Source organism: Polyergus mexicanus, unplaced genomic scaffold (genome assembly GCF_030449975.1).
Source record: "Polyergus mexicanus isolate NDT 795.1 unplaced genomic scaffold, iyPolMexi1.0 SCAF_6, whole genome shotgun sequence".
NCBI lineage: Eukaryota > Metazoa > Arthropoda > Insecta > Hymenoptera > Formicidae > Polyergus > Polyergus mexicanus.
This window is the reverse complement of record NW_027223326.1, coordinates 2895604-2923392: the sequence shown is the minus strand read 5'-3', so window position 1 is coordinate 2923392 and position 27789 is coordinate 2895604. Positions and strand designations below refer to the sequence as shown.

Below are 27789 nucleotides of genomic sequence, written 5' to 3'. Positions count from 1 at the left end.
GCAGGCTCTGCGTGGTACTCTGCTGCCAATCTGCTCACATTGCCTGTCAGCAGGCTCTGTCGACAAAACCTGAGCTTAATGTGGTCACAGATCGCTATGGTTTTGACATGGAATTCTGATTAAATTTGCTGCCAATCTGCGCGCATGCTGCTACCATTTTGCTATCTGGGTTATAGGTAAATTTAAATAATTTAATTTATAAAATTAAAGATTTTATTTATATAGAAGTTAATTTATGTTTTATATTTTAAGCAAATAATAACAAACGATTTTCACTTATTCGGATAGAAATTGTCCGAATAAATTAAAATCGGATATTATCTGTTAAATTTTCCAAAAATCAGTTCAATATCTGAATTTCCTGGTACGGAAATCGTATTAGAGATTGAATTGATAACAATAATTACAATGTTATTAGCCGTATTTTGCAGGCTTTATATACGCTCATGACAAAAATTTAAATACGGGTATAGGTAACGAATAGCACGCCGCATAGCGGTAAGCAAATGAACTATAATCCCAATATTAGTTACAACAGGACTTTATTTGAACGATCGGACTTCCGTCCTGGCCTCGATCAAGTGCGGACGTGTTCTTGGTGTCGAGTTCGCGTAATAAGTGCACGAGTTTGCTTAACAATTCAGCTTAACCAGCTTTGCAGTACAACAGCTCTTTTCAGAGCTTGTCTCTCTTTTCATCAAAGTGTCTAACTATACTCGGATTAATCCAAGGAACAAGTGACACGTAATTTTAGGCTGGCTACGTACCGGGCCTTTGTCCGGCGTGTGCCCGCCATATTACATCATCCACTCTTTTGTGTGTCGTAGCGTGATATACTTTTTCTTTCTTTTGGCCACTTGCGCATTAAATTAACATAGCACACCGCTTATTTTAAATGCTACCATGCCGCCTCCGCGAGTTAGCAGTCGGTCGCGGTCGCCCGTAAAAAAAAGAAGAGGTCCTTCCCTCTCAAACATTAGTGATAATGCAAGCGACCCTGAAATTCAAGAAGCGATTCTTAACCTAATCGCTAGCAATCTAAAACCACTGTCTAACGATTCTTCCGCTAGTGATATGGAAGTCGAATCAATCTCACACAAAGCTCCCTCGCTACTTTCCAAACAAGAAATTCAGTCCGAAAAAATAACCGTCCCTCTAGATCCAGTAATCTCAAGTATCTCAAGTGATTTAAGCTCCTCGTCTCTCAAGAGGCAAATTCAAAAATCTCAAGAAGAAGACAACTTTGTTCCGAAAAAACTCAATGCTTCTAGAATCATTCCAGACACAGTCCTTAACAATAGATACACCAAATCCTGTCAAGGACCATTTGAAATTGTTATCACGTCCACAGGAGCAGCCAACACTTCCATTCATCCCCTTACAGTGGACCGTCTCCTCAGCTCCACTCTCAAGAAAGACATTATAGAAATTAAAAAATAGGCTTCTCTAAAATATCTGCCCAATTCAAATCACATGAGGCAGCAAACAACCTTATTAATAACCCAATCCTCAACGCCAATAATCTAATCGCCTATATTCCTTCTTACAGAGTTTCGAGACAAGGAATAATAAGAAATGTTCCACTTGACCTCACTGAAAGCACTATCAAGGAAGAAATAGACTGCTCGGTTGGGATTAACTCTGTGCGTAGGCTCAATAGAAAGGTTATAGATCCATCGACAAGATTGGTAAGCTACGCACCTTCCAAATCCATCGCCATCACCTTTGAGGGACAGGACATCCCACAATTTCTTTACTTGTACATGGTCAGGTACGAAGTTTCTCTTTTAATCTCAAATCCCTCCCTTTGCTACTCCTGCTATCGCTATGGACATATCAAGTCCCAATGTAGAGAACAACCTCGCTGTCCCCTCGCTTATCCCCGGGGGATAAATCCCACGACAATATCTCTTCTTGCCCAAATAATATTCAACCCCCTTCATGCATCAATTGCAAAGGCTCTCACAAAACTAATGACCGTTCCTGCCCCGAATGGCTCAAACAGAAAAATATATTAGAGCTGGCTGCCCACAAAAATATCCCTATTATAGAAGCCAAAAAAATCATTCGCGGTAATAATACCAGAACACCCAACTTTTTCAACTTCTCAAACTTTCCCGAGCTTAATAACTCTCCCACCCCAGACATGCTGTACTCTCCAACACATCCCCCTCTCCCTCCCCGCACTCATATGCGCTGGTCGTTAGTAGTTCACAAAAGTTTCCTCATTATAATCCCCATCACCCTGCTTCTTCTTCTAACAACCCTGCCCCCCATCCGCACTTGCCTCCCCACACTCACTCTTCCTCTCCCTCCTCCCCAAAAAATTCTCTGTCTCCTTTTTATCTCAATCAAGGCAACCAGGGTCCTGGCCCTACAGTCAACAAAGTCTTTCCTCCTAATGCCCTTCTTATCTCACCAGACGGTCGTCTCCCATCATACTCCAACGGGATAGCCATCCACCCGCCTTCCTCCTCCACCCTACCCCACTCTCCTGATCCCCCCTCCTCTACCCATTCCTCCTCTCCTTCTGCCACTCCCGCCCTCCTCTTTTTCCCCTCTTCCCCAGAGCTCCAGTCTTTCCTCTCCCCGTTTATACCACTCATAAAAACCTTATTTGAAAAAATCTCCCCATTCCTTAAAGTCTTTGGGATATACGACGACATAAAAAAAATTTTCCAAGACCTACTCATTGCATGCCCTCCCACTCCTACGTCCCCCATTTATCATGAATCTTTCTAACTCAGACACAACCTTAGATTCCTCTTCTCCCCTCAAAATCTTACAATGGAATTGCCATTCTATCTCTAACAAAATCGACTCCCTTCGATCCATTGCAGAGGATTTCGACATTATCGCTCTATCCGAAACCTGGCTCAACCCAGATTCCTTACTCCCTCTTCAAAATTATCACGTTATCAGAAAAGACAGTCTGTCACGAAACTCAGGAGGCCTAATTGTTAAAAACAACATACCCTTCAAAATCTTAAACGACTGTTTTCAAATTCTCAACAAACTTGAATGCCAATCCCTAATCATTCCAATCGGAAATCAATTCTTCCAAATTACCTCAATTTACAGATTTTCCCAATCCCCCCTTCGAGCCTCAGAATGGAATGATTTGTTCAATTTTGCCAATTCCCACCCTTTTTCCTTTCTAATCGGCGATTTTAACAGTCACCACACGGAATGGGATTCTAACCGTATAGACAACTCGGGCGCAGCCCTGTTGGCCTCAGCAGTAGATCATTCCTTCATCTGTCTTAATGACGGCTCCCCCACCTTCCTTACTCGCCCTAATCAGGCCAAGTCCGTCATCGATTTATCTTTTGCGTCTCCCGCACTATACTGTTTGTGCGAATCGAAAGTTCTCTCTGACCTCTACTTTAGCGATCATTTCCCTATTTCCATTTCAATAAACTGTAAAGTCAAAAGACATATCTTCTTTTCCCACAAAATCAAGATGAAAAAGTCTGATCAAATTCAATTCACTTCAAATCTCATTCAAAACTTTTCCTCTCTATTAGATGCTATTTCTACCTCTTCCTCCTCCATAGAAACATATGAAAAATTTATTACACACATCTTAGAGCAAGTTCCCAATCATTCCCGCTCCCAAAACTCCAACCACCGAAAACCTCCTCCACCCCTTTCCAAGCACTCCACTCTCCCCGCCCCGTGGTGGGACGACGAATGCGAAACAGCCTCATCTAACCGCAAAAAAGCTCTTAAATTATATAGAAGTAATCCCTCCTTCTCCAATTACCTGAACATGAAAAAATCGGAAGCAATAGCCAAACGCACTCTGCGATCAGCAAAGAGAAAAGGATGGAGAAATTTTTATAGTACCTTAAATGACCACACCCCTATACAGCACTTATGGAAGATGATCAAAAGGTTTAAATCCAGGCATCTGGGCCTGCCTTCCTTTCAAAATTCTTCTAACTTCGAGATTCCTGAAGGTATAAAAACCTTAATTTCAGCTCTCTGTCCTCCCTCCGCCCTCTGCAAACAATACTTTTCCTCTGAAGATTTTCCTAATCCTGTATCCTGCAGCATGTTTGATAAACCTTTCACTATCTCCGAACTTATCAGTCATATCAAAAACCTCAAAACAAAATCCTCTCCAGGATCGGATCGAATCGATTATAGAATGATCTCCCTTTTGCCGGACCAATACCTTCCAATTCTGTTAGACATTATAAATAATATATTTGAGGAGGGAAATTTCCCCGACTCTTGGCAACAATCCATTGTATTTCTAATTCCAAAAAACTCCCCGGGTAAATTTCGACCAATTTCCCTCACTTCCTGCCTCCTAAAATTAACGGAGACACTTATTCATTCTCGCCTCGAATGGTGGGTGGAAAAAACAAGTTCTACCATCAAGACAATTTGGCTTCAGAAATAGAAAATCCTGCCACGACAATCTCGGTGCTCTGCTCACTGACATCTATACAGGATTTGCGCTCAATCAACCTACAGCCTGCTTGTTTCTCGACATTGTCGGAGCCTTTGACAACGTTGTTCCTAACATCCTTATAGAAGACCTAATCGAACTCGGTCGCCCTTCCAAACTGTGCCAATTTATATATAACCTCATTCACATGAGGAAATTACAATTTGTGATCAATGGAGAAATTTCCAACACCTTATTTTCCTATAAGGGAGTCCCCCAAGGCTCAATTTTAAGCCCTTTTCTCTTTAACATCTACATCTCAAAATGCCAATCAATCCTCAACAATAAATGCGAAATCCTACAATTCGCCGATGACATAGCCATTTTTGTCAGGTCCTCAAATATCGACCGATCTTTACAGACCCTAGAACAAGCAGCCAACAAGCTTGCAGCTCACCTGGTCTCCAAAGGACTCGCGATCTCGCCCACCAAGTTAGCTCTAATGGTTTTCTCCAGACGAAGAAAAAGTCCTCTCTCCTACTCAATCAACCTTCAGGACTCAGTAATCACATTATCTACATCCCACAGATTTTTGGGTATATATCATTCTTGACCCTAAACTTCACGGCAACCTACATATGGAATTTCTATTTAAAAAATGCACCAAGCTTTTAAACATTCTTAAATCATTGCGAGGTGTCTGGTGGGGAGCCAACCCCGGGTTACTTCTCAACATTTACAAAGCTTTGATCAGAGGCTTAATTGAATACAGCTTTCCATACATTCGTTCTAACAATTTCACCCATTTGGAAAAACTAGAGAAAATTCAAAGGCATGCTATCCGCTTGTGTCTCGGATTAAGGCAAACAACCCCTTCGAACGTTCTACTTGCAGAATCCGGTATTGGCCCCCTTAGATTCAGACTCATCTACCTAGCTTCTAAATTTTTACTTAAAAGCTTTGCTTCTAACGACAACTTGATTATTGACAAGCTCTTTGACCTCCAAATTAGCCTCATAAACAACAACAAGTTCGATATTTTGACCAACTTCATTCTATATAGAACATTCCTCAAACTTAAACCCTACAAATCTAAAATCGCTTCTTTCGACCAACTACCCGTGTACAATCACGATTTTGAAACCACTCTCTTCACAGCAGACATTCATATCACTCCTCCGGAAATCGTGGAAGAAATCAAGCAAGCTCCCTTCCTGCAATTAATATTCATGGCCATCTACAATCATCTCATTCACGAAAGGAAGTGCTTCTTCACAGACGCCTCCAAAACTGACTCCCAGGACTATGTCGGCCTTGCCTTTTACTCCCACTCTCCACATATCAGTCGCCAATATAGAATTGACGGATACGCCTCAATTTTTACAGGGGAGACCCTTGCTCTACTCAAATGTCTCGACTACATTCTACAATACAAAATAACGAACTCTTCTATTTTCACCGACTCCCGAAGCCTCGTCAAAATCTTGCTTTCGGTGAAACCTCTGAGAGACCTTAACTATCTAATTTTCGAAATTAAAGAGAGACTCAGATCAGCCTATCTCTCAAACTACAATATCTCTATTATCTGGATCCACAGCTACTCAGGAATACTGGGTAATGAAACAGCTGACCTTCTTGCCAAAAGAGCCATCCGCACGGGTGAACTTGTCTCGGAATTCATACCACATAGTGATTTCTACTCCTTGGGTCGCACTCACTACATCTCTTCTACTAACCGTACTCTAATTGCACAAGCTAATTTAAAAGGCAAGCATTATTTTAATCTAAACCCTTCCTTCCTTCCCCGTCCCTGATTTATAAAGCTCGGCCTCTAACGGGAAGAAATTGTCACGGCTTGCCGCATTAGAAGCAATCACTACAATCTCCAGGCCAGTCTATTTCGCTGTCACATCACATCTTCGCCTGCATGCGACTGTGGACACCCATCACAAGACATAGACCAAATTCTATGGTTTTATCGTCTTTACCAAAATCACAGGCCTCACCTGCTTAAAAAACTAAAGGAAAAAACCAAGAAGCCTCCTCCTCCTGACATCTTCAAGCTTCTTTCAACACCCTCTGCGGGAATCATCTCATGCCTTGCAACCTTCTTCAAGAAATGTAACCTCAACATCTGAAGTCATAATTTGATCCAATCTCTACAGCATTACTGTTTCCAACATTTTTCGACTTGGCCGTGTGGGCCAGTGTGGTCAGGCCCGGAGCCATTCAACCAAAGAAGAAGAAGAAGTATTTGAACGATCATAGGATGTCTTCAAAATTACGTCTTTAGCTAATCTAAGAAATGAGGTCTTTTAAACGTCAATTATTAGTTGCCGACATTATAGACCAAAAATAAATGTCATTATGTCGTCTTTTAACGTTACTCTGTTACTTGGGCTGTTACATGTATTACTCCCATGTTACATAGCAATTATATTCTAGTGTTATATTGCATAAATAAGAGACAGTTATATAATCGCAATATAAATTAGGCATAACAACTGTTACATTACATGTTATTCCCATGTTATATAGCAGTTATATTCTGTGTTTGCTGGAAATTGAAACGCGGATTTTGAATTTCGTGGGTTGATTGTGTATCTTAAAACGATGTGAAAATTACAAAAGTAAGTAAATTCATTAGAGCATCTACGATTTCATTTGTCAAAATCTAGTAAATCTGTTTACTTTTGTAATTTTCACTTTGATTTAGTCCGGATCTACAATAGGTGTAGTAAGCTCTAAGTCTTAAGAAATTGACTAATCATAATTGAGTATTCTCCTCATACTTGATTGTGATTGGTCAATTTCTTAAGGCTAAAGGCTTACTACACTTATTGTAGATGCGGGGTGTTTACGTTTATGCGTCGTCTACAATAGAGACTTTAAGCCCTAAGCCTTAAGAAATTGACCAATCACAGTCAAGTACGAGAAGAATACTCGATTGTGATTGGTCAATTTCTTAAGGCTTAAGGCTTAAAATCTCTATAGACGCCGCATTAGGGCTCGAGCAGAATGGCTGATTTGATAATGTTTTATAACTTAAGTCTTTGTCTTGAACGCACAATATTATCTTATAGATAGTATTGTGCGTTACTTAAAAACAAAGATATAAAACATTGTCAAGTCAGACATTCTGCTCAAGCCCTTAGTAATCGGATTAATCGCAGTCATATCAATCGACTAGGAAAAAAGTTCCCTAGACTAATCGGATTTGTAAACGTGTCTATGGAGCGATCGGATTAGCTCATTAGTAAGCTCCGTAAAATTAGCCGGAGCACTTTAACTTTTTAATAATTAAAATTATCTAATCGTTTGGTGGTCGTTTGGTGGTGATTGCTAGCCTAATTAAAATGTTTGGTGGTTAATCGTTTTTTTTAAATTAAATAATTAAAATATTGGTGTAAAGTTAGCCGGACATTTTTAATTTTTAGTCTAATTGATTAAATCAGAGCTTATTCGATGCAGAATTGTTAAATGGCCACAAATCCTTTATTTACAACGTTTCACGTCCACAATTTATCCAAAAAGTAAAAAAAAACGTGCGGTTAGATAGTGGGGATGACTAACTACCCAGTCAGCCAGGTCTGTTCTAACAGATATTGCCAAGTGCTTGCTACAAATTATTGTCAGCAAAAAGGCTACAAATTTGGTCCAAGAGTTGTTATTACCGATTAAGCTGGCAGATTGCCGGCAAGAATCAAGCAAAGCTTGCTAACATAACTACACAGCAAATTGGCGGCAGAAACCGAGCAAAGCTTGCTGACATGACTGACATCAGATTGTCGGCAAAAACTGAGCAGGAGCTAGAGTGCGCAATTTGATGGCAAATTGGCAGCAAAAACCGAACAAAATCTGCAGCTTATTACAAAGTATTATAAAATAGTTCAGTCGCTTATCGCTATGCGGCGCGTTATTCATTATCTATACCCGTATTCAAATTCTTGTCATGAGTGTATATAAAGCTTACAAAATGCTAATAATATTATAATATATATATATATATTTCTATCAGTTCAATTTTTGACACAATTCTTATACAGGAAATTCAGATATTGAATTGATTTTTTGCAAATCGGACAGATAATTGTTTGATTTTCACTTATTCAAACAATTTCTGTCCAAAAAGATCTTTAATTTTATAAATTAAGTTATTTGAATTTACCTATATGTTTTAACATATTAATATATGATTTTATATAATGTCTAATTATCTAATGGTCATTTTATGACCAAAACTTATCATCATTTTGTTACTTAGAGTTAAGGCTTTAAATCTATTTAAATATATACTTTTATATGAATGGCCAAAAGCTGCAGAATTTGTTCGGTTTTTGCTGACAATCTGCTATCAGATTGTCTTGCGCAGATCTTGTTCGATTTTTGCCATCAATTTGATGTCAAATCATGTCAAGCTTTGCTCGGTTTTTGCCGTCAATTTGCTGTCAGGTTATGTCAACAAGCTTTGTCACCAAAACACAAGCTTAATGCGGACACAGATGGCACTGGATTTGTTACCAAGTTTTGAGCGAATTTGATGCCAATTTGGCAACAATTTGTTATCAAATTGCTTACTGGGTAGAAGCTATCAAGTTAGCCGAACAAATATATTATTTATAAACCAATTTTGTTCAAATTGGTCTTAACTGAAAGACAATCGTTTGGTGGTGATTGGTAATCTAATTACAATGTTTGGTAATTAAATATTAGACTACTACGATTGTAAAACCATGTGCGCTAACTCTGCACCTGCGCTTGCCTTCGTCGTGTAATGGCTCTTGCAGACCAGTGTGATGACGCAATATCCAATGAGAGCTCCGCTTTTCAAAAAAAATAAAATCCTCATTGGATACTGTGCGTCGCGTCATCGCGCTGGTCTGCGGGAGCTATAGTAAAATACAGCGAAAAGGGGATCCAGCCCAAATGATTTTGATCTTGATATATGTTGTCAAGGACATAATTCCGAGTAACTTTTTTTCTAATTTAATTGTGGCTTATTAAAAAGTTATTAACAAAAAAAGTTTGAAATATACCAAAATACATGTATGAACAGGAAACACGCGCGCGCATACACACAGGGGGATGCAAGGGGGGCTTTCGGCCCACCTCCTGCACCCACCTCGCCGGTAGGCAGGATGGACCTCGCTTTACAATGTACAAAGTACATGCTACATATTGTAAAGCGAGGTCCACCCCGCCTACTAGCGGGTGGGTGCGAAAGAAGGGCCGAAGGCCCCCCTTGCATCCCCCGTGTGTGTCTGAGTGAGTGAGTGAGTGAGTGTGTGCGTGCACGCGCGCGCGTGTTTCCTGTTCATGCATATACTTTGATATATTTCAAACTTTTTTTGTTAATAACTTTTTAATAAGCAACGAGCGACGATTAAATTAGAAAAAAAGTTACTCAGAATTATGTCCTTGACATCGTATATCAAGGTCAAGGTCATTGGGGCTGGGTCCTCTTTTCGCTATATTTACCAAAGTTATTAAGGTGCCTTAAATGGCAGCGTTAAGCGTTAAGCGTCTGCGCAGAATCTAATTTCAGACTAGAATCTATCGTTTAAATTCTGCGCATTTTTCTGCGCAGACGCTTGACGATGCTATGTAAAGGCACCTTTAAACGACGAAGGCACGCGTAGGCGTAGGGTCAGCGCACATGGTTTTATAATTGTAGTAGCTTAATAATTAACTACCAAACATTGTAATTAGACTACCAATTACTACCAAACAATTGTCTTTCAGTTAAGACCAATTTGAAAAAAATTGGTTGATAAATAATATATTTGTTCGACTAACTTTACAGCTTCTAGTTAGCCATTCCCACTATCTAACTGCATGTTTTTTTTTTACTTTTTAGATAAATTGTGGACCACCAAACGTTGTAAATAAAGGATTTGTGATCACCTAACTATTCTGCATTGAATAAGCTCTGATTTAATCGGTTAAACTAAAAATTAAAAATGTCCGGCTAACTTTACACCAATATTTTAATTATTTAATTAAAAAAACGATTGACCACCAAACGTTTTAATTAGGCTATCAATCATCACCAAACGACCACCAAACAATTAGATAATTTTAATTATTAAAAAGTTAAAGTGGTCCGGCTAACTTTACGGAGCTATTACACTACAGATTGCGGGTTCGGTTACGATTGGGATTACGGTTGATAGTTGCGGATTGACCAATCAGCCGGCAAGTTACTTCGATTGCTCAATCCGCGACTATCAATCGTAACCCTAACTGCAATCAAACCCGCAACCCGCAGTATAATACGGCCCTATGGCTGTAAGCATATCAACCAATCACACAGTTACACATTCTTATTACTTTGTTAGAATACTTAGTTGTGATTGGTCGATTCGCTTATGGTCTTACGATTATAAAACTTTTTCACGTGCAATGGCTTCTAATTTTTTAAATATAGCATATGCATATTGAATATATAAAGTTGCCTTTAATGTCATACTATTTTTTGTTTTCTGTTGGTTTTATTGTTGCAAAAATTGGAGTTTATAATAAAACATTAATATTAGATAGATAAATATTCTTTATTGTTCCCCTATGGGGTTACAAATCTTCCTCCATATCCACATCTTACTTTCTACACTTATATTTAACGCTTTGTACACACACGCACATACACACGCTTCCTATCCTTCTTTTCGCTCTTGTTCCTCAACTTGTGTACTTTACTTATCCTTAATCTATCCTACTTACATCCTAACTCCGCGAACTTAACTCAACTTAGTCTAACTTAGCCTATTTTGGACCTCCGTTTCCGCTGTTCTTTTCCCTTTCTCTCTCCTCCCTCCCTCTCTCTCTCTCTCTCTCTCTCTCTCTTTCTCCCTTTTTCTTGTTTCTTCTATCTCCCTCATTCATTCCTCTCCCTCTCCTTCTCCTCCTAGTATCCTCTCCCTTGCCTCCTGCCAACTAGTCCCCTCTTTTTTCTCCCTTTTCACGCACCTTTCCCATACATGTTCCCACGTCTTCTCCTCCTTACCGCACATCCTACAACTTTTCTTTTCCTCCCCCTCCCAATATAATCCTTTCCTCATTTCGTTCCCCAATCTGAATCTCATAACCCTTCTCCATCTTTTCTCCGTCCATCCTTTCTTCAAATAGTCTGGAATTCCCTCTCCCTTTATTTCCCTATACCCTTTATTATATTTCGACTCACATATATTTTCTTCTCCCTTTCCTCATCTTATCTCTTCCTATCTTTTTCCTCCAACTCCTCATATCCCATTCTTTCCTCTTCCCCTTCTTGTACTCCTCTTTCTCTCAAGAATTCCTTCCTTTCTTGTTCCCAGCTCTCTATCACTCCTCCCTCTTCTCCATCTTTCCTTCATCTCCTCCCAGCATTTCCTTGCTACTTTCCTCCTTTTCCTTCCTCTAATCTCCTTTCGAAACTCCATACCCTTCTTCCTGCTCTCCCTCTCATCAATCCTCTTCCCACTTTCTCCCTTACCATATATCCTGGCGTCCTCCAGTCCAGTCCCATTATCCATCTTATATACCTGTCATGTATTTCCTCTATCTCCCTTCTCTCCTTCCACCCCCAAACCTCCGCCCCATATCCCATTACTGTATACACTATCGTGTCGTATAGCCACATTCTTCTTTCCCAGTCCTTTCCCCATAGTCTCTTTCCTATTCCCCATACTTCCCTCATCACCGCTGCTGCCCTTCTTCCTCTTTCTCTCACACGTGCCTCTTGCCCTCCGTTCCTCTGTATGGTATATCCTAAATATCTAAACTCTTTCACTTCCTCTATCTTTTTCCCTTTCCATCTCCAATCTACCTTTTTATTCCTCCCCCCTCCCTTCCTAAATCTTATTACCTTTGTCTTTTTTGCATTTAATTCTAGTCCTCTTCTTGTTAAATACCTATCCAAGCTACTCAACATCGCTCTCATGTCCTGCTCCTCTTCCGCCATCAACACTACATCATCCGCATATGCTAACGTAAATACTTTCCCTTCTCCCAATCTCATTCCTCCCCAACACCCTTTTGCCATCTCCTCTTCCAAGTCCGCCATCAGAATGTTAAACAGCGTTGGGCTCAGTGGACATCCCTGTCTCATCTCTTTCGCCGTCCAGAACTCCTCTCCTATTCGCCCCCCTACTCTTACCCTACTCCTTGTCTCCCTCATTATCTCCTTCACTCTCACCACCAGGCCTTCCTCACCCCCCTTTTTCTCATCGCCTTCATCAGAATCTCTCTGTTCACCGAGTCAAACGCTGCTTTCAGGTCAACAAATACCGCTGTCATTTTCCCACCTTTCCTTCCCAACTGTCTATTCACTAAATAGTTCAACGCATACACCTGATCTATTGTTCCTCTCCCCCTCCTAAACTCCGCTTGACTCCCGGATAGTAGCTCCCTGCCTTCTATCTCCTGTCTCAGCCTTTTCCCTAATGCCGCCATATATATCTTATATAGCGACGGCATCAGGGTTACTCCTCTGTAGTCTCTAACTCCCTCACCCTCTCCTTTCTTTACTATGGGCACTATTACTTCCTCTTTCCATTCTTCTGGCCATCCCTCTCCCCTCCATTCTCTCCTGCATACCTCCCATGTTCATTTCTCCATTTCCTCCCCTCCATACTTCCACGCTTAATTCGGTATCCCGTTCTCCCCAATCGCCTTCTCGTCCTTCAGCCCTGTTATCACCCTCTTCATTTCCTCCCTTTCCAGATCCTTTTCTCCCTGTTGTTCCCCTCTTTCCCTCTCTCCTCTCACCACTTTCCTTTCTACTCCCCTAACAACCCCATAAAATGTTCCTTCCACTCCTCCATTTTTATTTCCTCATTAACCCTCTTTCTTCTTCTCCTTCCCTTTTTATAACTCCCACACTTCTCCCTTCGCTCCCCCTGCCTCCCTTACCAGTTTCTCTCTTTCCTCCCTCTTCTTTTCCTCACACCTTTCTTTGTATTCCCTTTTTCTTTCTCTATATTTCTTTCCTTCCCCTCCAACCCTTCTCCATCTTCTTACAAGGGGACCCCGCAACATGATACAAATGGATTTTGATGGGACTCAGGTATGTTGTAGAGGTATTTGCCCTAAGTACCAGGCTAACGGGAATTTATGCACTACGGCTTGGTTTCCGAGAAAATCTACGGTAGAGTTTCACGCGCGGTATGTATACCAGTAACTGTGCTGCGTTGTCGAGCAAGCGAGCGTGGCGCAGTAGGCAAGGTTCACGGCTGACACGCTGCTGGCCCGTGTTCAAGTCCTGACGGCGCGTGACTTTTTTTTAGTAATTTTTTTTTAATTCTTTTATTTTTTTTCTCGTTTACGTATCTAATCATACTTAATATCAATAACAAACATTGCATTACAAAGTTGCGGGGAAAAAAATTGCTATACAACGTACGGTAGTAATTTCATTTATTCTTCAATATAGCGACCCGTATTACTTGCGTTATTTCATGCACACTCTGCTAAAGACAGGCTGCGAATGACTGGGGAGCTAGAATGCCGTCAGGGGAGGCCTGCGTTAAGGTATTCCCCCTAGGAAAGGGGAGGGTCATTAACGGTAAACACAGGAGCGAACGGTGCCGAAATACTTGGAATTTCGAAAAGGGGGCAGATCGTTGATTCTAATGGTTAACGCAGGTAGCGAATGATGCCGAAATACTTGGAATTTCGACAAGGGGTCGGATCGTTGATTTTAACAAGTGCTCGGATTTAGTTGCACATTTCGGCCCGATTCTGTGGTTCACGCCTATTGCCCCCCACTCACCGCTCGTACGTTAGCGACGAGTCGCCAGATATGCGTAACTAAGGACCGCGACGCTTTGTCTCAGGAGCGTCCGTATATAAGAATGCCCAAATATAATAATAAGACAATACTTCTCTATAATTAAAAGTTTTTCTTCAATATTTTATATCAATGAAATATAAAATATTGAAGAAAACTTTTAGAATTTTGATAATTTTCGCGGTGCATTTAAAAAAATATTGTCTTATTTATTATATTTGGGCATTCTTACATATAAACGCTCCTGAGACAGAGCGTCGCGCTCCTTAGTTACGCGTATCTGGCGTCTCGTCGCTAACGCACGAGCGGTGAGTGGGGGGCAATAGGCGTGAGCCACGGAATCGGGCCGAAATGTGCAACTAAATCCGAGCACTGATTTTAACAATAAGAGCTCGTTTTAAAACTGTACAAAATCTTACCAAAAACCGTACGTTGTATAGCAATTTTGTTCCCCGCAACTTTGTAATGCAATGTTTGTTATTAATATTAAGTAAGATTAGATACGTAAACGAAAAAAAAAAGAATTAAAAAAAATTACTAAAAAAAAAGTCGCGCGCCGACGGGACTTGAACACGGGCCTGCAGCGTGCCAGCCGTGAACCTTGCCTACTGTGCCGCGCTCGTTTGCTCGACAACGCAGCACAGTTACTGGTATACCGCGCATGAAACTCTACCGTAGATTTTCTCAGAAACCAAGCCATAGTGCATAAATTCCTGTTAGCTTGGTACTTAGGGCAAATACCTCTACAACATACTGAGTCCCATCAAAATCCATTTGTACCATGTTGCGGGGTCCCCTTGTTAGTTCCCTTCTTACTCCTTTTTTCTTTTCCCTGCACTCCCTTCTCGTCCCACCACTCCCTTTTGTTTCCCCTTTCTTTACCCTCTTCCCTCTCACCTTCATTTAATGTTTTCCTTATCCTCTCCATCATCTCCTTTACTTCCTCTTGTACCCCTTTCCCCTCCCCCACTCTCCCTAACCTTTTTGTAAACTCCTCTCTTCCTTCTTTATCCCATACCCCCCTTCTCCTTATCTTTCCTCCTTCCCGTCTCTCCCCTCCTTCTCTCATCTCCCCTCTCATCCACACAATCACCGGATAATGGTCCGAGTCTACCTCTTCCCCTATTTGTAATTTCTCCACATTCTCTCTTATCTCCTCACCCCCTATTACATAATATATGACTGTTTCCCCTTTTCCTCCTATGAATGTATACTCTCCCTCTTCGTCTCCTCTCACACTTCCATTCAAGATTGATCATCCCCTCCTTTCCATACATTCCACTAACATCCTTCCCTTTCCATTCACTTTCTTGTCCTTTGACCTTCTTCCTCTTTCTGCCCCCTTGTGTCTCTCTTCTCTTATCCACCCCCCTTCTTCCCCCGTCCTCGCTTTGAAGTCTCCCCCTATTATCGTCTTAACCCCCTCTTCCTTTTCTTCCATCCATCCCTTTAGCCCCTCTAACTTCCATGTCGCCATTCATATATTCCTACTATTCTCCATTTTTCCCTTCCCATTCTAACCCTACATACTATTTTTCGTTCTTCCTCCTCTCCCTCCTCCCCTTTCTCTATCCTTATATCCTTCTTCACCCTTATTAACATTCTCCCCCCCCCCCTGCTCTTCTCTTCCTATTTCTTCTTTTCGCCATCTGTATCTCCCACCTAAATTCCTTTGGTAGCCTCTCCTTTATCCTTTGCCAGTGTTTCTCCTCCACCCATGTTTCCATTAATATCACAATCTTCCATTCCTTTATCCTGTGCCAAAAATCCCTATCCTTGTTCCCTATCCCCGCTACGTTCCAAAACGCTATTTTCCATCTTCTCCCCAGTGCTTTCTTTTCTCTTCTTCTTCTATCTACCCCTCTCCCCTTCCCATCATCTCCTGTCCTTCCCCCCTTTCTACCCATATTCTGCCCTCACCATCCTTTAATTTCTCCTCTTGTTCCTCCCATCTCTACCATTTCCCCTCTATTTGTATCTTCCTATATCCCACCCATACTCTTCCCCTTCCCTCTTTCTCTTCTTGCTATGTCCTCTAGTTTCCACCTCATTCTTCGTTCCTTCCACGTTAAATCATCTTCTATTCTAACTTCCTTATCCTTTACTTCTCTCCTCTTTTTCATTAATTCTATCTTCTCCTGCATTTTACTTACTTTTATTAGCGTTATCCCCTTCTCTTCCTCTTTTCTCTCTCCTATATTTCTCACTTCCTCTACTTTCGCTTCCACTCCTAACTCTCTTATTTCCCCTATTTTCTTCTCTACCTTCTTCTCCCCTCCTTTCACTCCTCTTATCACTATATTCCTCCTTCTCTCCTCCCTTTCCCTCATTTCCCTCCACTTTTCCATCTCTTTCATTCTCCCTTCCATTCTCTCCCCTCCTCTTATCTCTTTCTCTTCCTCTCTTCGTCTCATCCCTCTCATTCCTTCCTCTAGCTCCTCCATCCTTTTTCTCATTTTCTCCATCTTTTCCCTCCACTTCTCTTCCCTTTCCTCCATCTGCCTCTTTATCATCTTTCCCACTTCCTCTCTAATTTCCCATATATATCTCCTGAGCTCTTCCTTCAGCATCTCCTTCACTTCCTGAATCCCTTCCTTTATTTCCTTCCTCCATTCTTCTTCCATTTCCCTCCACCAACTCACCTCTCCTCCCTCTCACTCTTCCAATCCTATCTGTTGTAATTTCTGTTCTTTTTTCCCTTTCTTAATTACCCCCATTTCTTCTTCTCCCTCCCCCCCTCCTAGTCTTTCTATCAATTCCCTTTTTCTTTTCCACATTTCCTCTATATTTCCCGTACTTCCCTTCCTCTCTGTCCCCTTACTTCCCTTTTTCCTCGTTTTCATGCCCCTTTTCTTCTCCTCCAGTGTCCCTTTATCCGCTCTTTCCTTTTCCTGTCCTACTGTCTCTCTATCTACTCCTCCTATTCTTTTCTCACTCTCCATTTTTACTTATCGAGTCTCCTCTCTATCTGTTTTCCTACTTCTCTCCTACTCTCCGTTCTGTCTGTTCGCTTGCCGCTCTACTTATTCTATGCTCCCTGTTCCTTCTCTTCACCTACCACGTGATTTTCTTTCCTTATCTCTCTTTGTCCCTAACCTCTAACTCGTCTGCCTTTCCTTCTCCTTCCTATTTCTATCTCTTTTCCCCGTCTCCTCCATCTTTACTCCTCCACACACACCTCACTCCGCTCTCTTCATTCGCATCTTCCACTTTCTCTCTCTACCCTCTGTCTCCTCTTTTCCTCACATCTTTCACTAACCACGCTTTCTGTCACACGCACTCTAACCCACCGGAAACGGAAGTCCTAGAACATTAATATTATCCAACACAATTTTCATTCAATCTTCGAAGACAAATATTGACAAATGTTACATTAAGCGAATGGCAAAACAAATTCACAATCTTGTAATTTTATGGGCGCTAAAAGAAATAAGTGACGGAGTTTAGACACAGCCCAGTCAGCCAGGTCTGTTCTAACAGATATTGCCAAGTGCTTGCTACAAATTATTGTCAGCAAAAAGGCTACAAATTTGGTACAAGAGTTGTTATTACCGATTAAGCTGGCAGATTGCCGGCAAGAATCAAGCAATGCTTGCTAACATAACTACACAGCAAATTGGCGGCAGAAACCGAGCAAAGCTTGCTGACATGACTGACGTCAGATTGTCGGCAAAAACTGAGCAGGATCTAGAGTGTGCAATCTGATGGCAAATTGGCAGCAAAAACCGAACAAAATCTGCAGCTTATTACAAAGTATTATAAAATAGTTCAGTCGTTTATCGCTATGCGGCGCGTTATTCATTATCTATACCCGTATTCAAATTCTTGTCATGAGTGTATATAAAGCCTACAAAATGCTAATAATATTATAATATATATATTTCTATCAGTTCAATTTTTGACACAATTCTTATACAGGAAATTCAGATATTGAATTGATTTTTTGCAAATCGGACAGATAATTGTTTGATTTTCACTTATTCAAACAATTTCTGTCCAAAAAGATCTTTAATTTTATAAATTAAGTTATTTGAATTTACCTATATGTTTTAACATATTAATATATGATTTTATATAACGTCTAATTATCTAATGGTCATTTTATGACCATAACTTATCATCATTTTGTTACTTAGGGTTAAGGCTTTAAATCTATTTAAATATATACTTTTATATGAATGGCCAAAAGCTGCAGAATTTGTTCGGTTTTTGCTGACAATCTGCTATCAGATTGTCTTGCGCAGATCTTGCTCGATTTTTGCCATCAATTTGACGTCAAATCATGTCAAGCTTTGCTCGGTCTTTGCCGTCAATTTGCTGTCAGGTTATGTCAGCAAGCTTTGTCACCAAAACACAAGCTTAATGCGGACACAGATGGCACTGGATTTGTTACCAAGTTTTGACCGAATTTGATGCCAATTTGGCGACAATTTGTTAACAAATTGCTATCTGGGAGTATATATAGTAGAGTCCTATATAAGCGACATCGTTACACCCTCCCCAGACAGCGCAAAACATCCTCAGGATCATCCTGAATGTGTCCAGGACGGTTCAGGACATTTGTAGGATGTTTTAAGATATTATTATAAATATAGTGTTGCGTCCCTGCGGGTCATCTGTGACCGTTATTCCTGAATCTGCTGCACCCGTCTCCGGGAGAACGTTGCTAAGGGTTGTTGTTAAACAACGGCGTTAATCTGGAGAGAGATCGGCCATCTTATTGTTGGAGTCTCGCGACGGATGTCATTCCGGGCGGACGTATTCGAGATTACGATAACCGTTATTGTTCTGTGTTCCTTGTATAATAGTGTTCTGTGTTATTATATTAAAGTTCCTTTCGTTCTTTCAAAGGAGTGTTAATTATTTACTTGTGGTACGCGAGTGTCGGTTGTGTCACGCGGATTTGAGTTATATCGATTTCGATCCGCGGACGCAACAATATTTATAAAAATTTCATATGCATACATAATTATTTTTAGTTGTATCGGCTATTTAATATAATTTAGAAATCTTAAGTATTATAATAAGTATTAATGTCCTATAAATGTGCACTGGATAACCCCTGGATGTCTGTAGGATATATCTGCCCTGTCTATTATATTGGATGACTTTTGGATTTCCAGAGGACATATACATGTGCAATTAATTGTTAACATTAATTTCGTTTAATATTAATAATTGAATTTGATGCGCACATTTTCATATATCCAAAATTATTATTTATTTAATATTTCATGAGAAATGTTACTGTTCGCAACATTCCAAAAATTTACAAAAAATAGTATTCAACCGCTAGTTTGTTTATTTACCGCAACGCGACGCGCGAACTCGTATTTGACATTTGGTTATGAGAATTATATAAAGCTTGCAAAGAGCAACTGACAGGAAATTACAAATGTAATTATTTTCTATCAGTTCGATTTCTGATGCAATCCCAACATAGGAAATTCAGATATTGGATTGTTTAGAAAATATTACATGACTCAAACTCGGAAGCCAAACCTAAAATATTCATGTATAGCACGAAAGCCTCAAATATTAAAGAACGGTGAACTATTTTTAATATTAGATTTTTAGTATTGGCAGTAAATAACAATACAATAACAATAACAATTTTAATTTATACTTAAATTTTAAAACTTGCTCCTTAAAACATACGAAAAATATCCCTAACATATCCTATAGAAATCCTTAGGATGCTCCACAGGATCTCTCTGGATTCTCCAGAGGTTAGTATACGATTATCATTTACTCTTCTTCAGGACATTCAGAAGAGATCCGAGGATTAAAATGGGATATCCTGAGGATATCCTACATATGGTATATGTCCTGGATGCCCTTTGGACGTCCTAAGGATATCCTTGTGCTGTTTGGGTCCATGCTTCCCATGATTGCCATGTTGGTCCCGCAGCTATCCATGTGTAATCTAAAATATCTTAAAAATGAGAGATATTCAAAGAGATATTTAAAATATTTTTTTTTTTAGAAAATAACATTACAAATATACTTTTTTCTCACTTACACGATACGCCGGTTGCGATTAGCTAGCATCGTTACACCCTCCATGCTTCCCATGATCGCCATGTCCCGCAGCTATCCATGTATCACTGTATATACCATACTGGAAACTGGAACGCGCACGGCTCTGCTGATTGGCGACCAGAAATGTGGGACTGCGAGAGTGTCGCTTCTCAAACCTGTTCTTGTCTATCTAATTACATTGATCACGTGACCAGATATACTAATATATCCGTTCTAAAACCATTTCATAGAGTACGTTTACACGGCAACGTTAATCTGGGACTTCCGTCTGTTCTTTCGGCGAGAGAACATCGTGGCTTAGTGCTAATCGATAGTTTGCTAATCTAGAGATCTACGGGCCATCGTTCGGTCCCGAGAGTGTGATATCCTGTTGATAGTTTTCCGTCTCTTGAACGAGACGTGCACAGTGCGGTGCGTTCGAGCCTCCCGGCCTGAAATATTTAACATTGCCGCGTAAGTGTGGCCTCGGCCATTGTCCTCGGATGAAAACTGCGTACTAACTCGCACATACGCACATCATACGAGATCTACCACACATAATACACATAAACATGGAGGTGGATGATGACGGTCCTCCTGAAAGCGTTTCGCGAAACGCTTCCCAGTCCATAGGGACGAGCCATGAAGATGAGGTTGCTGAACAACTTCGCGATATAATATATCGCAATCGCAAGAGGAGCCAGTCTTCTGCATTAAGAAGCCCTCTCCCTCCCAAAAGATCCTCTTTGGAGTCTGTTCGTATTACAGACCCTCGTTTGCAAAATAAGTATGGTCTAAATCGGTGCATGCCACGATCTGCACATTTCGGCCGATTTCCGAGAATCAACGCCTATCGCGCCCCCCTTGCGTCTTGAGATCCTCAACTAGCCAACCGTAACCAAGCGCGCGGCGCTCTGCCTCAGGTACGGTGCATCTGTACCGCGAAGCGGTTCCGTACCCCCTTACTGCCAAATATCAATGTTTTAAACGCGATCTCTTTAGAATTTTTTTAAATAATTAATTCAAGAATAAAGTTTCAATACTCGATTATTAATTACATTTACGATATAATAATTCTAAAATATTATTAAATTATATTGGATAGATTAAATTTCTTAAATGTCGCGCGCGGAAATTCTTTCCGATATATAAATTAATAAATAATTGTAAATTTAAAGTTTTATAAAAGACGCTTTTATTAAAAGCACGAAATATTGTACTTATGAACGATATTATTTAAGTTATAGACTGTTGGATATCCCCAGTATATGATGTCATTATATAAATTAGAATAACGTAATATTTTTAGAATTATTATATCGTAAATGTAATTAATAATCGAGTATTGAAACTTTGTTCTTCAATTAATTATTTTAAAAAATTTTAAAAAGATCGCGTTTAAAACATTGATATTTGGCAGTAAGGGGGTACGGAACCGCTTCGCGGTACAGATGCACCGTACCTGAGGCAGAGCGCCGCGCGCTTGGTTACGGTTGCTAGTTGAGGATCTCAAGACGCAAGGGGGAAGGGGGGCGCGATAGGCGTTGATTCTCGGAAATCGGCCGAAATGTGCAGATCGTGGCATGCACTGGTCTAAATGTTAAATCTCCGTTTATAATCCATATGGAAAAAAATTCTCCTCAGGCCTCCTCCCCTCTCTCAGGCTCGGTATTCCGATGCCACCGAGACAAACAACAACACAAAAACAGGTATAGATAACCTTGACAATAACACTTCCAACGCTAATCTAGCATCCAATAACGGTACGTACGGCATAATCGCTTTTGGCAAACGTATAAACAGGCATATTGCCAATTTCTTGTCCGCATTCGACTTAAAAACAATAGGGAAGAATAAATTTTCGGTAGCGTTCCCCGTCGGCAACGCGGCGAATAAATTCTGCGATACTTTCAATGAAAAATCTAATATCATATTTCCCTTCGAGACATGGATAGCATACGTGCCTAATTATAAAGTCATTAGACAATTCATAATTAGAGGTGTCGATGATGATGACTCTCCAGAAGATCTAATTAAAAATGTCCGTCCACCACCGGAGTGGAACATTCTATGGCAGCCTCCATTTGAGGCTGTTAGACTCAAAAAACCTATTCGCACTCGAGACAGCAAGAATATTTCTTCAACTAAATATACAGAGTCTGATACATATGTTGTACGTTTCAGAACACTATCAGTCCCGCCCAGCGTTATATACATGGGAAAGAGGTGCTATTTGACACCATTCATTGAGAAGGTTAGAAGATGCCAAAGGTGCCAGCGATTTGGGCATGTTGCTAGGTTCTGTCGAGCTTCGGACAGAAATGCAGTGTGCCAGCGTTGTGGTAAGCTTGTATCATCTCATGATAGCAGCAATAATGTTAATGAGCCGTGTTCGGCCGAAAGTCCGTCATGCATCAATTGCAAAAGGCGTAAATTGCCAGATAACGAAACTGTGCATGAGGCATCATCCAATTCCTGCCCCATTTTCCAAAACCAGAGGCGAATAAAAAAGCTCATGGCATTCCATGGCATTTCGCAGTCCGAAGCCATGTCAATGCTGGAGAGAGCAGATCCTCAATCACAACAAGCCGGGGATAATTATACCCGCTCGCATCCTCTTCCCACTTTAGGGGAATTTCTCCCATATGCCCTTCCAAAGTCCTATGCGGAAGCGGTGTCTAGAAATAATCATGCTAGCCATTTCAATCTTTCTATACCCTCTTCGGAGGTTAGTGTGAAACGTTTCCCTAGTATTGTCAAACCTCAGTTCTCTACAGATGGCTTACCCGCTAAGCCATCTATTAACCGTAAAAGTCAAGATGTTGGATCACAACACAAAAGACATGGACTGGAGCTCTCATTAATTAAATCTCCTTCCACGTCTTTCCGTCCTACTTCTTGTAACTTCATACAGGACATAAACATTAACAACTGTCCAAGCAACAAAACAGTTAACCGTAAAAGCTCCTCTATTTCAACCTCCATTTCCCCGGTCAATGATCGTAATGTACTTGCTTCCAATTCTGAAATTTTAAATGATTGGATTCGTAATTGCCAAAAGAAGTTTTTTTGGCTGAGAACATACAAACAGATATCTTGTCACAAATGGGGGCTCTTCTTCTGAGGAGTACCCTCTACTCTTGATAATTGGCATAACATCACTTTTTCTAAACAATTTATAACATGAATATTAATATCCTTCAATGGAATTGTCGCTCTATGCAAAGGAGAATACCAGAACTTGTTTTTCTCCTGGACAAACATAATGTCAACATTGCCTCACTTTGCGAAACGAGACTGGATGAACATTTTCATCCCTGTGTTAATAATTTTGACTTGTATTCACGTGATCGAAATCGTCTCGGCGGAGGCGTGGCCATACTTGTTGACAAGAGATTTAGATTCTCACAAATTGCTGACAATGATATGGGTCTCATTTGTAATCGCAATAACATAGAGTATATATTGGGTAAAATATGGCTTAGACTAGATAAATTCATCTTTGTTTGTTCACTTTATAGTCCACCACGTGGTAGTAACTGCTTGCATACCGAGGCATGTGCCTGGCAATCTGTCTTTCGCTGTTTGTCTAACTACGATCCTATCGTTGTATGTGGAGATTTGAACGGGAAGAGTGCCCTATGGTCGCCGGAGCTGCTGGGTCCGGACGTGGAGGGGCGCAAGCTTGAAAGTGCTATCTTATCGGCTGAATTTTCCTGTCTCAATGACGGAAGCCATACGTGGGCTTCTGCTGATCTTTCAACCGCCTCCGCTCTAGACATAACTTTGGCCTCTCCTTCTATCGTTCCAAGGTGCTCCTGGTGTGTTCTCGAAAACAACTACGGTAGCGACCACTTTCCTATTATGATTTCTGTTGTCAGTAACTATACAAAGCCTTCTTACGGTCGGCCTTCCTTCACCATTTCTAAGGTCGATTGGCCTGCCTTTCAATTAGAATGTTCTAAATATGTTGAGCAGACTCATGATTTCGGCAAGGATTTGGAGAATGCCTACGATAGCCTAATCAATGCTATACATCTGGCACTTTTAACTGCTGGCGCAAAAAAGCTTCCTTCCAACAACATTAGGGGAAAGCCTCCTACTGCATGGTGGGATGAAGAGTGCAAAGAGATAATTTAAAAAAAGAATCAGATCTTTAGAAAATTTAAGTCATTGCCATCATTAAGTAATTTATCAGAACTTCTTGAATACAGGAAACACTCATCAAAATTTTTTAATAAGAAAAAGAAACTCGCTTTTCAAGAGTTTTGCTCTTCCTTAGATATTAATACGCCTATCACAACCGTATGGAAATATATCAGGTCCTTCGCAAATAGAAACACTAACAACTTGCCTCATTCTCACATCTCGGAGAGCGTTTTCTTTGACGCCTTTAATAAGCTGGCCCCCTCAATCCCTGGCCCCGCGCTTGACATCCGGGATTTCGTGTCGGGTCTCCCTAACGTAGGCTACAATGGTAACAAGGAGTTCCTCCTCACCCCATTCTCTAAACAAGAATATTACGAAGCCATTACTACGTTGAAAACAAAAACCTCACCCGGTCCGGATCTTATATCTAACAAAATAATTAAAAAATTCCCGGATGCACTCCACCTTCTCATCCTAAAAATTTTTAATTTAATGTTTAACAAGGGTACATACCCACATCAATGGAATGAGTATTTCGTGGTCTTTATACCGAAACCTGGCCGTAAGGACTCTCTAAGACCTATATCGCTGGCTAACAATTTACTAAAAATTTTCGAAAGGCTGATCCATAAAAGAATTGAATGGTGGGCAGAGAGGGGTTCGCTTTTCTGCAGTTCCCAATTTGGCTTTAGGAGGGGGCTTTCCTGCACGGATAGCATCTCCATGTTGACTACAAGCATACACATTTCTAATAAAGCCCGCAGATTTACCGGTGCTGCATTTCTTGATATTGAAAGAGCTTTTGATAAGGTTCGTCCGGAGATATTAACAATACTTCTCTCGAGATATGGGCTTCCTCCAAAAATTCTTAAATTTATTAAAGCCTTGACTTCCCGTAGACATCTTTTTGGCTACGCTGCGGGCATCAATTTACAGAGTCGCGACACCATCATCGGTCTGCCTCAGGGCTCCATCCTTAGCCCTATATTGTTCAATTTATATATCGCCTTGTCACACAAGGTCTTGCCTGATACTGTGAATATATTGTACTATGCGGACGACATTGCTATATATTGCTCGGATAGTCTGGAGCCTGTCAGAGATCATATGAACGACGCATTGGAAAGTTTATATCAATTTTTTGTAAACCTGGGGCTTGTTATTTCCCCCTCCAAGTCAAGCTACGTTATCTTCTCAACACTTAGGCCACGCAACCTCCGTATACTCATGAAAAAACATAATTTCCAGCTTAAAGTTGGCAACGGCAACATACAGTTTTCGCCGGCGACGCGTTTCTTGGGCGTCGTGTTAGATTCCGAACTCAACTGAAAGGCACATATTAACCACGTAAGGAATCGAATCATGCCAAGACTAAACATCCTCAAAGCTATGACAGGTATCAGATGGGGCGCTCATCCCACCAACTTACTTAATGTTTATAAAGGCTTTATCAGACCTTTACTAGATTGGGGATGCCAGTCCTTTAATCCCCTGGATGAAATCCTCTATTTGAAAATCAGTCGCCTACAATATGCGGCATTAAAAGCTGTCTCCGGTCTTATGACCACCACTCCCACCAATGTCCTTCTGGATATCAACGGAGAGTTCCCGCTGGATGCACGTTGGCAGGGCCTCACTCTGAGATTCCTGGCGAAAGTCATGGCTAGGCGTTCTCACCCATTGAGACGGTTGATAAAGGATCTCTGCGACCTACCGGTTGCCGAGAGAGATAACATTTGTCTCCTGACCGATACCTTTTTTGCTCATACTGAGCTCTTTGGGCAGACGGATACTTTTCATCTGCCGGGTTACCTCGAATTTCCGTACGAATGCAGACATCTCGATCTTGCGATTAACACGGATCTAGGGCATCGGGTTGCGGCAGACATTGACCCCGCCTCCTCCTTTGAACGCCTCACATCCTCCTTAAAATATGATGCCTCATTTTACACCGACGGATCTCGGTCAGAGTTGGATAACAGAGCTGGATTTGCTGTATTCTCTCCGGAGCTCGACTTAGAGCATAAAGAAAGAATAAACAATAATTGCACCATCTTTGAGGCAGAAGCATTCGTCATTCAAAACGCGATTGATATTGTTCTGGAGGGGAAAACTAGAAGAGCTGTAATTTTTTCGGATTCATTAAGTGTACTGTCTAGCCTAGACAATCCGGTGTCTACCGGTATAACGCATCATGGAATTCTTAAAATCAGGAGCTTGCTCTCCGAATGTTTCAAACAAGCTTTGATAGTGCATCTTTTTTGGATCCCCAGTCATAGGGGTATCCCCGGCAACGAGAGGGCGGATATTCTGGCCAAGGAGTCTTTGCGACTTCCTGATACTTTCCTCCTTAGCAAATGTCATTACACCAACCTCTATTCCAAGTTTAAAGCCATATCCAAGGGCAGAGCATCACAAATAATTCTTATCGAGAGTCTTCATAAAAGGAAAAGATATTTTAATGACGTGCGTGACGTTCTCGCTCCACCGTGGTATAACGACAAGAATATTAGGGAGAATCTTACTAGACCTATTGTCACCTTCATTTCAAGATTGAGATCTTACCATACGACAGCGAAGGGCCATTTTTTTTATAAGAATATTTCTGACTCTGCGGAATGCTCATGTGGGCACCTTTTCCAGGATATGAACCACATCTTCTTCCATTGTCCAAACTTACATGATGACTCGAACCTGCTTATCACTCAGCTGCACAGCATCGCTTTTGACATTACACTGGACATACCAACATTGGCTTTCTCAAATAATACTAGGATATTTCGTCTATTGCACGGCTTGGCCATGAGGAAAGACTTAATTATATGATTTATCGAAAGTTACAGCATAACTAGTGATTGGCGTATAGATAATTCCTACGGAAGTCTGACAGCCAAAAGAGAAGAAGAAGAAGAACGTTAATCTGGTTTAGTAACAATCGTAGTTATAACTCCTTAAAAGTGATGTCCGTTTACACGCAAGGGTTTATTTCATCAGTTTCCCTTAGTGAAGTGAGTTATAATTTGTAGCATTGTTGCCAATTTAAAGCAATGAAAATTAGCTGAATTGGGGTCTGGATTTATAAATAATGCACAAAGTGACAACAACAAAGCACGAAGTGATGTAAAAAAATATATATAGAAATATGTATAGACAAAATTTTAAATTATGTGAAAGTGAAAAGACAAATATAATAAATACTTGTGTTGCAACATATTCTACAAACATAAAATATATGTTGATGCAATTCATAACACAATTTGTACATATATTACATAAGCGACGAAGATATTTAGTAGAAGTTATATTGCTGCACTTATTAAATAAAACTCGACCTAATCAATTGCTTGATATTGGACCCGTTTTGCGACTCTCACAAGAAAGAACCATATGGATGAAAAAAAGAAGTAAAGATTGGTGGGAACGAATTGTTAATAATTATTTTAAAGAAGAAGAT

At 40.6% G+C, this 27789-nt stretch overlaps 2 protein-coding genes across 2 annotated transcripts; one reads left to right on the top strand and one right to left on the bottom strand.

Moving 5' to 3' along the window:
- Positions 1 to 16147: 16147 nt before the first annotated feature.
- Positions 16148 to 16789, bottom strand: LOC138934150 (uncharacterized protein PF3D7_1120000-like). Its single transcript, XM_070297595.1, has one exon. The coding sequence runs from the start codon at positions 16787 to 16789 to the stop codon at positions 16148 to 16150; it is 642 nt and encodes a 213-aa protein (XP_070153696.1).
- Positions 16790 to 25697: 8908 nt separating this feature from the next.
- Positions 25698 to 27161, top strand: LOC138934148 (uncharacterized). Its single transcript, XM_070297590.1, has one exon. It carries the CDS (start codon positions 25698 to 25700, stop codon positions 27159 to 27161), a length of 1464 nt encoding a protein of 487 aa, XP_070153691.1.
- Positions 27162 to 27789: the final 628 nt, after the last annotated feature.